The sequence below is a fragment of the Drosophila albomicans genome, chromosome X, assembly GCF_009650485.2.
Source record: "Drosophila albomicans strain 15112-1751.03 chromosome X, ASM965048v2, whole genome shotgun sequence".
In the NCBI taxonomy this organism is placed as follows: domain Eukaryota; kingdom Metazoa; phylum Arthropoda; class Insecta; order Diptera; family Drosophilidae; genus Drosophila; species Drosophila albomicans.
In genome coordinates this window covers 28854207-28868375 of record NC_047627.2, presented here as the reverse complement: position 1 = coordinate 28868375, position 14169 = coordinate 28854207, and the positions used below count along the sequence as shown (strand labels likewise).

The window sequence follows — 14169 nt, the reverse complement described above, 5'->3', positions numbered from 1 at the left end:
TATCCGATTATCGATAACATATCGCAAGTTAAGGCGCTTCTTTTTGAATCAAGAATTAAATGATTGATTACTACATAGTTCGTATTTATTAAGTGCATTACATGTTGTAACAAAATGTTTTGGCAATAAATTAAAATCTTAAGGTGTACACAGAAATAAACAATTGCAACCATTTACATTTTTTGTTTTGCTCTTAACTCGAAGGAATTTTGTAACGAAAAAACAGCATCAACAAAGTGAGAGGTAGGTAAGATAATTCGAATAATGCCATTAATTTAAGTATATATCGTAATTTGTACATTAAGTGTAATAAGGACGCCGACTGACATTGATACAATTTGTTTTCCGTCAACACAATTTGGCTGGGTTGCGTGAATTCATTAAATTAATTACTTAATTAAGAGGGGGGAGGGTAAGATTTTAGCATATGGTACTTGCAGTAATTGGATATATATATATGTGTATAAATTAGTATTGCTTAAATAAAACGTAAATGACGCTGAAGTGCGTATAACAATAATATTGTATCGCAACGTTTTTCGGATGTAAGTAAACATATTTAGAATAAGCAGCGCATTTGACCACAGGAGTATTTCGAGTTGTGACATTTTGTAAAAAAAAACGATCACGTATAAAAAGGGGTTTCGCACAGTCGAAGTCGAGATTTAGCGATCCGTCTGCTGTTGCGCTTGCTCCGCTTGTTGATCACTATTGCCCAGCTCAACAAGTTGCGCAACTTCCGGCTCTGCAGGCACTGGCGCTTGTCGCTGCGCCGGCTCGCTGGAGCGTGCGGGAGAGCGAGCTGCTGTTGTCGTTGGTGTTGGGGGCGTCGATGATGGCGTTGTCGATGTGCCAGACGTATCGAGTGGATCGCGATTCGCTTCGGCTGTTGAACGTTTAAAGAGGTCCAGATCGCCATTGACATGCGGCGGCCAACGGGCCAACGAATCGCTGCCAGGTGAAACAGGAAACTCAACGCGTTCGTCCAGCGTTAAAGCAGCCGCTGCACGCGATGTGCTAGCCACATCATCGTCCAGCTCATGCTCGTCTTTATCCTTGTTCTGTTCCTTCTTGAGGTTCATCTCAGCAATCTGCTTGAGGAATTCTTTGTCCTGTGTCGGGCACTCCAAGTGCACGCAATGAAAGATCTACAAAAGAAAGTGTTATAAACATATTACACGATTAAACTCAATTCGACTCACCTCATTTGCTGTATTCCTGGTGCCCACAATGCGTATAAAGACAATGGGACGTGGCGCAAAGTGTAAATTCTGCCAGGAGCGCGCCTTCTCCGTACGTTTGTCGACCACAGTTTGCCAATTCTTGCGATTCGTTGACGTCTCAATGTAGTAGCTATAGGTGCGATCATCGCAATCCCACAATAGCAAACGCATCGATCCCACATAGTAAGGTTGACCCAAACGCACAACAATCTCGCCGCTGCCCAGCTGATGACACGTATAACCCGAATCCCAATCGTAGCCGGTATAATCACCATTGATGAGACCATTCCGTGTATGACTGACGCCATCCGTGACAATGGCGCTCATCTCGACGGTGGCCACATTGACATCGGGCGCCACAAAGCCATCAACCAGCTTGGGCACATTCGCTGTATGCGTTGCCTCCAAGCCCACCAAATGAAAGACCTGCAAAGGATGTGATGAACTATATGCAGAGAGGAAGAGGAGAGAAAGTTGTACTTACCCGATTCACTGTATTCTGAATGCCCACGAGACGTATGAAACGCACGGGGCGCGCCTCAAAGTACAAATACTGCCAGGAGCGGCAATGATATTTGCTATAATCGATGACACGTTCCCAATGCTGTTGATCGCCCGAGACCTCAACGAAATACGAATAGGCGCGACTATCACGATCCCAGAGCAGCATGCGAATGTGATTAATCATGCACATGGTGCCGAGTTCGACAACGATGCCATCATCATTGCAATCGCTGATGCAATGACGTGTATAACCATGCTCCATGTCATACGAGGTGACATCACCGTCCAGCAAAGCGGAACGACATTCGCCCTGAATGCAACGCGACATGAATTTCGCTGTGGCCACATTCTCTTCCGGCCACAATGCAGCACGATAGGGTAACGTTTTCGATGTGCTGCACTCATCGATGGCATCAAGGATTTTGGCATCGAGTATTTCGGGCTTCAGGATGCCCGATGGACGCACCACTTGCAACAGATCCTCCAGACTTATTAGCGGTAGACGCACCAAGGAGACCACCGTTTCAATATCAATATCGGGATTGTAGCGACTCCATTTCCAAACGGACAAAAAGATTTGCACTTCGGATGCAAAGAAGCAGTCACGACGCAGCACCTCCTCCAACGATTCCTAGGGTTAAGAGATCAAGAGTGTAAAGAGAACTGAACGAAGAAGAATATCCATTATCCTCACCCTTGAGAGCATTTTGAAGGAATCGTGCAGCAGCAGCTCTTCGGCATTGCGATCCATGAACATGAGACAGACCTGTGTGAGCTCCTCCAGATTGTACAGACGCGCCGCATCCAATATCATGCACACATTGTTCAACGTGAGATATTGACGCAAATAGTTGGAGATGGCCATCTCTAGATCCTGGAAGCCATACTGATTGGCCATGCCCAAGATGCCAATGATCGCATCATCGTCCAGCGTCGCCATCGACAGTGTGCCCGAGTAAATGTAACGCAACAGCACCTTAAACGAATCCAACGGCACATCCAATGCGATCTGTCGCTGCGACGTCTCCGACATGCCGCCATAAAGGAGCGCCCGAAAGTATTCGCTGCGTGCTGCGAGTATGGCCCGATGTGCCGGTAAACGTTGCTCCTCGACCACGAATTCCACATCCGAGTAGCGATCGTTCATGCAGAGTCGGGCAATGTCCACCGAGAAGCGTTCTCCCAGATCAATTTCATTGCTGTATTCGGCGCCTTTATAATTGCCGCCCGAGGAGTCTGTTGTATTGTTGTTGTTGTTGCTTTTGTTGCGGGCCACGGTTGTCATGCTGCCGGCGGCAAAGCTGCATGGCGTCCGATGCCCCCCCTGGCTGCTCATTATTGTATAACTACGCATTGCAATTGTGTGAGTGATGATTGCATTTGTTATGCATGTGTGTGTGTGTGCATGTGAGAAGAAAGAACAATTTAACAGTTAGCACAGTTGCCCAAAAAAAACACAATTAAACAATATTTTGCATTTTTCCTTCGCTAGGGATGTCACTCACCTTTGTAATTAATTAATTTGCTGTGCTATGCAGCGCGCACTTTTCGCTGTCGTTGTCCGCTTTATTATTTATTCTTTCGTCTTTTTACATGCGTATGTGTGTGCGTGTGTGGATTTATATTTTTCTTGCTTTACGTTGTATTACCTTTAACGACCGTGGCTTTTGTTAACCATCCACGTTACAAGTTACATACGTCCAATATGCGTCTTACGCATTTTTTTTGTTAAATTATATTGCTTTTGATTTGTATTGTTATTATTGCTATTTGATGTGTTTACAATGTTTTCCAATTGTAGCTAGGCTGAGTTGTGTCGCACTTTGACAAACATATCGATGGCAACATTCAATTATCGATGTTTTTCTATGATAGTTGTTAAAATATCGAGTTCTAAATTATGTGAAGAATCTAGTATTCTTTTTAATGAATACTCACTTTATAATAATTAGCTTTCCTAAAACTATTTTAAGTGTCGGTATCAAATCAAAATATTTGTATATATATATATTGCTTGGGCATATACCAAAACAAAAAATATCCGATAAGTTGCACCTGGTATATTTTCAAAGGCAGTTAAATTTTAACAGCTTGTATATGTTATTAAAAAAATGAAGACGACACCTAAGAAATATTATTTTTATTTTTAATTTATTATATTATTTTTATATATGTATTAATTTGCTGCAAAAGGTCTTTGGGTATTTTTTTTTTGAACGGTTGCCGTACTGAACTAGTTCAGTATATACCAACTACTACTACAAGTCAAGTACTACGATATTTCGATAAATCGTTAAGGCCAAAATGATAACACAAATATATTTATAAACACAAATATAAACTCTACGTAAGGTTAATTTTCGTGTGTAATTTATGTATTTGCTAAACGTTAGGAAGTCACCAAAAAAATGGCGAACAACAATATCGATGTGCAAAGTGCGATAACCGCTTATCGACAACAATAACACATCCCTAACTGTCTCTTTTCGTGGTGCGGACGCAATCTGCAAACTCGTGGCGAAATTTTGTATTTAATTTTTCGTTATTCATTCGCATAGCAAAACAAGGTTAAATGTAATAAACACACAAGTGCAATAACAATAAACTGATCGACTATTTGCAATTACAGATGCCTGGCGTTGAAACAATTAAATCCAGTTGGGCCGATGAGGTGGAACTCGACTACGGCGGCTTGCCACCAACAACTGAGACGATTGAGAACGGTCACAAATATGTGACTGAATACAAATACAACAAGGATGACAAGAAGACGAAAGTGGTGCGTACATATAAAATTTCGAAGCAAGTTGTGCCCAAGACTGTGGCCAAGCGTCGCACCTGGACGAAATTCGGTGAATCGAAGAACGACAAACCCGGCCCCAATTCCCAGACCACAATGGTCTCCGAAGAGATCATAATGCAATTCCTTAACTCCAAGGAGGATGAGAAGGCCAACGATCCACTGCTGGACCCCACCAAGAACATTGCCAAGTGTCGTATTTGCAATGGTGAGCATTGGTCCGTCAACTGTCCATACAAAGGCACCGCTATGGATACGAATCTTATGGAGAAGAAGGCAGCCGCTGCCGCCTCGGCAGCTGTGGATGCACCCAAGTCGGGCAAATATGTGCCACCGTTCCTCAAGGACAGTCAAAAGGGTGGCATGGGAATGCGTGGACGTGATGATACCGCCGCCATTCGCATCTCCAACTTGTCCGAGTCGATGACCGAAGCCGATCTGGAGGAGCTGGTGAAGAAGATTGGACCACAGAGTAAAATGTATTTGGCGCGCGATAAAAACACCGGCCTCTGCAAGGGTTTCGCCTACGTGCATTTCAAACAGCGCAAGGACGCTGCGGCGGCTATCGAAATCCTCAATGGTCACGGTTATGATCACTTAATTCTGAGCGTCGAATGGTCCAAGCCACAGAACAATTAAAAAAAAAAGAAAATACAAAGAAAACAGCGTGACGTGGAGAACGACATAAGGATATCGTGTGTATAAGCTAGTGGCGAAGGATTTTTTTTTTTTTTTGGTTTTTCACTTATCAAAAGGCCCAAGCATACCGCATTTTGTTAAAGTAAATATAGTACGAAAGGTATCTAAGCTAAATACATCTAAAAACAATAATAACAAATAAAATAATGGTCTTACTGTTGCCAATTGATAAAAGAAATATTCAATCACAGTTTACTTTACAGACGGTGGCAACATTAGTGGGGTGCGTGAGTGTGACGTCACAAGTGCTGCTGTTCAGTGTTGCCAATTGATTGTGCACAGATTGGAAGGAGAGCACAATATTGGGTCGTGAGGGTGGGTCGGTCACAAGCGGTGCTGCTCAGCGTTGCCAACTGTAGCGCGATGGTTGGCAACATTGCGGGCGATACAAATTATTAGTCATTGCTTTAAAATAAACATGAATGAATGTAAAATAAACATGAATGTAAAGTGAATATTCAGTTAATACTTTTACTGCCGATTAGCAATGTTTTTTTTTCTCTTTCTGTCTGCAATGTAATAATAATAATATTGGATATGATACGCCAAAATTGCAAGACACACTGGGAAAGTGTTTAATTTAAGTCGTTGAGGGATTTAATATTTTATTGATAATTTAAGCTGAACTAAACTGTGAATTGGCTATTGGAATTGTTGGCTTGTTATAATTATTAACATAATTGTGTTAAATAAAAATCTACAAAATACCGCATGCGATATATATTGAAGTCATACTCATCCCTATGAAATAACGATTGCTATCGATTGGCGTGCGATAGACATTTGGTCAGCTGTTATCGCTATCGCTCTTACCCCACAGCACCGATGTCATAACCTCGTTGGCGGCGACTTCTTTGGCCCCAGCAATTTGTATTTACTTTCCCGAATTGTGTATTAAACTTTTTGTGGCCGGCGAAAATGTTGACGCTGCGACGTGGTGAACAGTTGCGTGCGCGTCTCCAAGCACTCTGTCGTCGCTGCCTCTCGGCCAAAACACAGGCGGCAACAACGACCAACAACATCACAGACGATGCTTCAGAGTACACCGCAGAAGCCGAGTATCCAGAGATACGGGATCTGAGCTTTAAGGCACGGAAACAGCAATCGGCTGCCGATTGGCACAATGAGATAAAGTCGGTGGCCACCGTCGAGGAGAAGATGATCAAATTGAATATGCCGCGTTATTATGGCTTCAAGGTGGTCGATCTCAATGACAATCAAGTGCCGTACAATGCGCTGCCACTGACGCAACACTATACGCGCACAGTGCTGGAGGAGCAGCCGACGGAGACGGCTTCGGAGGAGAACGTTAAGCTGGATGCCATTGTGAAAGCGGCACGCGAAGATGTTATCGAGGCGCTGGAATATGCTCACGATATCTACAAGTAAGTTAATTTCTACAGCCGGCTCTTTTAGCTCACAAATATCATCCCTTTTGACCAGGCATCAACTGACGCAGCTGGCGACGCCACCGGATGCAGTGCAACGTGAACGTCAATTGACACAAATCATTGTGGAGCAAGTGAATCGCGCTGTGCTGCAGACACTCAGCGCTGATTATGCGCATTTGCAGCAGGTGGAAATCGATTACAATCCGAGGCACGAGGCCTTTTGGGCTGTGGGTGGCGTTGATCCGCCCAAGAATGTGGTCAAATCGAAGCAGGGCCACGAATGGCAAAAGGCCGATGCACACGAGAGCGTTGATCGCCTCGTCCAATACACCGGCGAACCATATTTGGCTTTGCGGCATCGCCTGCAGTTGCCCACCTGGCGCACCGTGGAAGAATCGCAGAATCTAACGCTCGCTCAACAGCTGCCACGCTACAAGTTCGATGCCCGCACCTTGGGCTATACCACCAAGCATCAGCATGCCATCAATGTGCCCGGCTATTGGCCAAGTGCCAACGCCCCCAACTTTGGCCTGCTCTCGTTCCAGTCACGTGCCCATTTGCAGCTGCGCCCAAAGTCGTATGGCGTGGAGGATGCCAAGGAGGCATTGCATGCACTGGCCATTCAATCGTCGTATGCCTGGCTCTTGGCTCAGGCCAATTACAATGGCTTCAATACGTACAACGAACTGACGTATCCGCTGAACACACAGACTGTGATTACCAATGGCCGCGAATGGAGTTTCTATTCGTATCAATTGAATACGCTGCTCGTCCATGGCCCCCACATCGATACGAATCCCGTGGTGAATTTCTGTCGCGGCACACCAGCATTGCCGCTCTATGGCGACATCAACGAAGCGGGCAAATGCATCGACTTCAATGAGGCCACGTTGCGTCAGCTTCTGAAGCTTTACAGCAATGTGCCGAGCATTCAACGCACAGCGGATGAACTTTTGCCGTATGTTCGTGATGGGAGTTTGCGTCGTGCCGCCGACTATGAGAATGAGGAGCAACGTGTCTTCCTCGAGCAGACATTCAAGCATTTGGCCTCGAAGCGTCCGCGTCACCTGGAGATACCCGAAATCTACATGTGGGAGAAGCTCTACAAGATCGATCATCCCACACGTAGCATGGAGCCGCGTCGTCGCTTCTTCGAGTACGGCATCAATCCGTGGCGTCGCACTCTCGACCAGCATGACAAGGAGTACGTGCCACGGGCTGTGCGACCGGGTGGCAAAAAGAATCGCGAGGGTCGCTACAAGAAAACCTATTATCCCTAAGTCAACTGTTCTTTGCTGCCTTCCTTTTTTTTTCTGTAATTTTGTAATTATAAACGAAATGTAGCAACTATTAACTAAAATAAAAACATATTGTTTTTTGTTGTACAAACGTTGTGGAGTTATTTTTCTTTTATTTTCAAAATTCTAAAAATTTTAAAGTAGATTGTAAATCTTGATTCAATTTCTTTGCGATCTAAAAAAATCTTGAAATTAGATTTTTAGGTTGTAAAAATCTTGAAATAAGACTTTTATGTCAAATTTGCATTTTAAGATTAAAAACATTTTATTTGAAGATTTTAATCTTGCCTCAAGAATGTTTTTTTATATATTAAAAAGAAGATTGAAAATCTTGATTTTTTCTTATAAACAAATCTTAAAACAAAACTTTTTTCTTTACTCATCGTTTTGAGATTAACACGTTTTTAAAATCGAAAAGATTTAAACCTTCTTGATTACATTTTGGCATCATATACAATTGATTAAAGATTTTATTCTTGACTTTAGCATGTTTTTTTCTTTATGTATAGGAAAGAGGGCGATAGGAGAAAAGTTTTACTTACGATTTATGTGGAAAGGGAAACAGCCCGAACAACTTAAATTTTACAAATGATACTCGACTCTTTTTTTTATGATTTTCATCCAAAATTGTACTTTATTAAATTAGAATTTATTCATAAACGTTAGATAACTTTTATTTTCCATTTACAAAATAAATTTCATGAAAGAAATTTCAATTTGTTTACATTTGTTTGCAATAAAGTCTGAATTCTGTATAGTCTACAGCTCTGAACTTTAAAATAACGGATTTTTATCATATTTTTGTTAGTTGATCCCTAGCACATTATTTTTGTAAAATGGAACATATACGACTCTCTTACGACGATTTGTGCAACCTTTGGTCATAGTTCTTGGCGACAGCTTTTAAATGTGGAAGAAAAGTGCGTCTTTTTTACTATCCAGGACGATACCAAGATATTTTACATAGTTCAGGTTGGTCCAGGGTCACGTCTTCGAAGTGAATAGCTGGAGTAGTGTCATTGACCTTCGAATTCCACCTTTTGCATCAAGCAGCTCATCATCAAGCAATCCAGGTCCTTCAATCCTTCAAGTCCGTTTGCAGCTTCTCAACGGGTGGAAGAGTTGTACTATACCGTATATATAGAGGGCCTTGGAGGGATCTTCAATTGGTATGGGTAGATCAAACACTTCCCTGCGTTACCCTAGCTTTCATTTGACATGATTTCGAGGGGGAATCTCTAACTCAGAATTTGAATTCGCTCAATTCAGAAACGATTTCAGAATGCCAAAGAATCTTACTTGCGCCATCAATTTTATTTTCTTCTACAATTAAATGATAATCAAGAAATATGAGTTATACTTTAATTCAAAAGTTAAATAACTACCTTTTTCTTTAAATTTCCATTAAAAATAATAATTATAATTATAATCAACAAATATGAGTTAAGCTTTAATTCAACAAATAAATCAATAGCTTTTTCTTCAATAATAATAAGATTGAAAATCTTGATTTTTTCTTATAAACAAATCTTAAAACTAAACTTTTTTCTTTACTCATCGTTTTGAGATTAAAAAGTTGATTAAGATTAAGCAGCTTTGAGTGTTGTCACTGAAAAAGAATTTACAGACCATTAAAACGCAATGATTTTTTTTTTTTTTTTTTTTGGTTTAATTCCATATGGATTTGCATTCTTTAATATCCGTTTTATTCTCTTGTGTTTTTCATTTATTGTTTAAAACATTTTTATTTAATTGCGTATTGTATCGTTTTTTGTTTTGTTTTGTTTTTTTTTTGCGTTTTATTTACTAAGTTAACATGTTTTTGCCGTTGAGTAGTTGTTGGCATTTTAAATTGTTTAGTTTTTGTTTGTTTTTTTTTTTTTTTTGGTTTAAATGTTTTGTTTTAAATTTCTTTTTTTTTTTTGCATTATGCTTTCATTAGTTTCTTAATTTATTAATGCTTGTATGTGTGTGTGTTTTTTGTATTGTTTTAAGTGTGTGTGTTTTGATTTCTCATTGCTAAAACAATTTTTAATTCAACTGTTTATTTATGCTGTTAGCTTTAGATTTTTAAATTTGGATTTTATTTTTGTTTTTTATTATACAACCATATGCTTGCTTGTTGTTGTTGTTGTTGTTATTGTTTATGGTGAATAATGAAGACACAAAAAAAAAGCATCGAATACGTTTAGCAAATAACTCTACATTGTATTGCAACGATTTATTGTCGTAGACCGAATGAAAAGTGCCCCTCACAAAAAAAAAAAACAAATGAAAAACGAAAAAAATCCTGTTCCACATTTCACTTTCTTGGCAATTCCATCGACATTTGGTATCAGTAACAAACAAAAGTTAACTTTCTGCGAATTAAACATACTTTTGAGTGAGAGCCTAAAAGTAGACTACACTTTTTATTGGCAATCAGGCAAATCAGTATTGAATATTTTGATGAGCCTAAAAGTAGACTACACTTTTTTGGTAATGACTATCGAAACTGTTCTAGCTATCGAATTGAGCTGATGTGAATGTATTTGTGTGTACGCGTGTGTGTGTGTGTGTGTGTGTGTAGTTCTACCCTTTTGGAATGTAAGTCAATATGCAGCATTTTGCCTAATCACTAATTAGAATTTAAGTACTTATAGTTGTACTTGTACTACATGCTATATTAAAATTACTTTTGTTTTGGCTTTTCGATTTCATTTTAATTTCCATTTTTCTTTTTTTTCTCTTTTTATAAGTATATTTTATATTTATTTATTGTTTTTCCATTTACCACTTAATTGCAACACAGCTAATTTAATATGTGTATGTACTTCAAGTTTTGTTTAATATTATTATTATTATTAGATTCTTGCTTGGCTTTTAATCATTTTCTTCTTACAAGTCTAGGGCCTTAGCTTAAGTACGAGAGTAGTTCCTAACTCTCATCACGAACAAGAACACACTATACATAGTAGAGTACCTGTGTGTCGTCAGTGTGTGTGTGTGTGTGTGTGTATGTGTGTGTATCTTAAGTATTTAGTTTAGATATTTGCTTTACACCAACATCACTTGCAATGTTTTATTCGTTTATTGAGGGGAGCATTCCGAAAAACACTTTCACCGCAATACCAACAAATTGTTCAAGTTAGTTTTGATTTTTCGTTTTCGCTGTGAAAATGCAATCGGAATGACACCTTTGCTTTTTTTTTTTTAGGTCTAGGTTTATTTCTTTTGTTTTTTCGTTTACTATTTTTTTATTTGAGAGTCTTTTTGAAGAGAGTAATCATGATTCTAAGACCTCGCATCTTAAGACATTACCATTTCTTTGTTTTAAAGTTTATAGTTAAAGATAGTTTAGAAAAAGACAGAAGGGAGATAAACCAATAAAAAGAAAAAAACTTAAATAGTTGACATAACGAAACCTCAACAAAAGATAGAACTAAGAACGACCCCAACTAAAATGTATATTCTATATAAGGTCGCATGCTATATGAAGAATTTTGCAAATTGATTTTCACGTTGTCGTTTAGAGATATGTGTAGTGTAGAGTAGGGGGAGAAAGTGAAGCTAAGCCTGCGTTCTATGGCAAATACAAACTCGATTTGAATTAGGTTCTTATTGTTGTTGTTGTTGTTGTTCTTGATTGCCAATCCTATATATGTACGTAGTTAGTTAGTTAGTTAGTTAGTATAAGTTTTGTAGTCATAGTTGTAGTATTAGTAGTAGTACTTATAGGGTTATAGGTACTCGTATTCGAACGCCAGTGCCATAAATATTCTTTTTTGGGGATTAGTCTTTAAAGATCTCTAAACTAAAGCAAAGTTTTCAATTTGTCTGTCTGTCATTTCTTTGATATAATCGTTAAAAGTGTTCAAGATTTTTCTTTTCATTTGTTTTTGTTTTTTTTTGTTTTTAGTTAGTTTTGGAAACCGAATAAAGTTGAGGTTCTCATTGAGTTCATATTGAGTAAGCCAATCTAATATTGATTATAATTAGTTATTATGTTTATTATTAGTACTTTAATATCTGTTTTTTTTTTGTTTTGTTGTATTTTTTTAATACTTTAGTCGAAATTCCTGGCATTTCTTGCATTTCCGTTAAACCGTTCTAAAGGGACACAAAAAATACCGATACAAAAAATAAAAAAAAAACACACATTGGAAAATTATATCAAAATCTAAGTTTCATAATCTCTTTTTTGTTTGCTATTGTCAAAATGATATACACATACTATATTCTCAAGTATTATATGTTATTGACTTGGCGATTGTCTATACATATTTGTATAAGGGGAGGGAGGGAGGGGAGTGTAAGTGAAATTCTTTGAAAGGAAAGATATGAGATTAAAGTTCAAATCAAGTGATTTTCGATTAGCAAATGGTGTTATGTCGAAAAAGTTTACTAGCTGCTATTTATTCTCAGTTTATTTAGTCAGTTAAAAATGTTAATAGATTAAACATAGCTTGTGGAGTGATATTTTTGTATTGTATATTTTCTGTTTGGAAGTCGGTTGAAATATGTATAAAACGCAGTTTGTTGTTGTTGTTGTTGTTGTTGCTAATACTTTTGTTGCTGAATACTTTCTGTGTGTGTATGAAACCATTTGCATTTATTAATACATACATACATACATATATTTACTAAAAAAAAGTTTATCAAAAAAGTGTTGTTCGTTTTTTGGTTTACATTTTGTTGTTGTTGTTGTTGTTGTTATCGTTTTACTTTTCTCATTATATAAATTTAATTAACTTAATAACCAAAGTGTACAACAAAAGTGTTTCATTACTTGTATTTTCGGTTTTTCAGTTTCTTTTTTTTGTTTTTTTTATTTTTTATTTTTTGTTATTTGGCAATGCTACGAGGAAAAAATTACCCTTTAGTTGTTGTTGCTGCTGCTGTTGTTGTTGTTGTTGTTGTTTTATTCTCATTGATACACTTGGCTTCACCTTTATGATTTATTTGATTTTTGTTTTTTTTTTTTTAACTCTATTTGCATAGTTTTTTTTCTTTAAGTGGTGTTGTTGAATTGCTTTTGGTAGTAAATTCGCGTTCAGCTTTTTTGTTGTTGTTGTTGTAGATGTATTTGAAATATTCAAGCAGAAATTTAGTTAAGTGTATTTAATGTTATTAATTTAATTTAGTGTTTATTTAATTTAACTTTTAATTTAAATTTAAATTTAATTTGGTAGTTTTAAGTAGTTGTATTTTGTTTCTTTTTCTTTTTTCTTTTTAGTGCGTACTTTAAGCATTTAAAATGTTCTTTTAATAATGTTGTTTATAATTAGAGACATAGTTTTTTTAAGTTAGCCGCCGCGCACTCTTTTTTTTTTTTTTAAGAGTGCTTGCCTGCAAACAGCCAGCCAGCCAGCTAGCTTTTTTTGGTCTTGCGCTTGAGTTGAAGTCATTTTCCACAAAATTTATGCGAATTAACACTATCAACGATGAGAGTTTTCTTTTGAGAAATTCTGAATAACAGTTAACAAATTGAATTTGAATTTAATTGTATTCATTTATTGAATTGAATTGAATTGAATTTTATTTTATTTCGATATTTGCATTTAATTCCAGGCCGAAATGTTAAAAACAGTTCATTCTGCTGTAAAGCTAACAGCGCTCTGTTAGCATATGTGAGCAACTCTTGTAACAGTCAGCTTTAACAGCGCTCTGTTAGCATATGTGAACAATTCTTGTAACAGTCAGCTTTCGCATACTGCGTGCTTTTATAGCAGTTAGCTTTTCGACCTAATGCAGGTTTTCGACCAACAAGCTTATGTTTATGGCTGTTGCGTTTGTATGTGTGTGCGTGTGTGTATTCTGTGTCTTTGTGTTTGTCTCGAAACTTGAGCAGAGCTTTATGTGCAGCCGCTAGACGACGCTAAAAGCTCCGCTGTAACGGCTAACAGACGGCTAACAGTTTCGGATATATTCGTTAAACTCTTGTTGTTTAAATATTTTTTTCATTTTTTTTTTTATTTTTTTTTTAATTTTCGTTTAATTTAAATCAGTTTAATTTTTCGAACAATTTAGTATAAAGTTCTCATGCAATTAGTTTAATTTAAGTTGTTTGCGTTTTAGTTTTGGTTGTTGTTTAATTCTTTTGTGTTTAACGTTGTGTTTAATGCTTGGTTTAAGTATAATATGTATATAGTAAGTAATTGATTTATGTGTTTTCTTTTCTTTGTTTTTTTTTTTTTTTGCAGATTGTTTTTTGGTTTCGTTTTTTGTTTTTTGTTTTTAAGATTAAGGAAGACCTTTGCTTTTGTGCATAGCCC

General features: G+C 37.7%; 3 protein-coding genes across 4 annotated transcripts; 2 read left to right on the top strand and 1 right to left on the bottom strand.

The window, feature by feature from the left end:
* Window positions 1-61: 61 nt before the first annotated feature.
* LOC117569908 (BTB/POZ domain-containing protein 9) lies at window positions 62-3560 on the bottom strand. The gene is made up of 5 exons (XM_034251251.2): window positions 3233-3560; window positions 2422-3073; window positions 1708-2358; window positions 1203-1649; window positions 62-1148 (listed from the first exon to the last, which is right to left on the bottom strand). The coding sequence occupies exons 2-5, from the start codon at window positions 3061-3063 to the stop codon at window positions 666-668; spliced, it is 2223 nt and encodes a 740-aa protein (XP_034107142.1). The 5' UTR covers window positions 3064-3073; window positions 3233-3560; the 3' UTR covers window positions 62-665.
* A 618-nt stretch (window positions 3561-4178) lies between these two features.
* On the top strand, window positions 4179-5373 carry LOC117570374 (eukaryotic translation initiation factor 3 subunit G-1). Of its 2 annotated transcripts, none has more exons than XM_034251972.2 (2): window positions 4179-4294; window positions 4357-5373. In XM_034251972.2, exon 2 carries the CDS (start codon window positions 4357-4359, stop codon window positions 5164-5166), a length of 810 nt encoding a protein of 269 aa, XP_034107863.1. In that variant the 5' UTR covers window positions 4179-4294; the 3' UTR covers window positions 5167-5373. The 2 variants fall into 2 exon arrangements, with proteins under 2 accessions (XP_034107863.1, XP_034107871.1); XM_034251980.2 differs by having other exon boundaries at window positions 4205-4301.
* A 643-nt stretch (window positions 5374-6016) lies between these two features.
* LOC117570366 (28S ribosomal protein S30, mitochondrial) lies at window positions 6017-7971 on the top strand. The gene is made up of 2 exons (XM_034251959.2): window positions 6017-6611; window positions 6670-7971. The coding sequence occupies exons 1-2, from the start codon at window positions 6145-6147 to the stop codon at window positions 7895-7897; spliced, it is 1695 nt and encodes a 564-aa protein (XP_034107850.1). The 5' UTR covers window positions 6017-6144; the 3' UTR covers window positions 7898-7971.
* Window positions 7972-14169: the final 6198 nt, after the last annotated feature.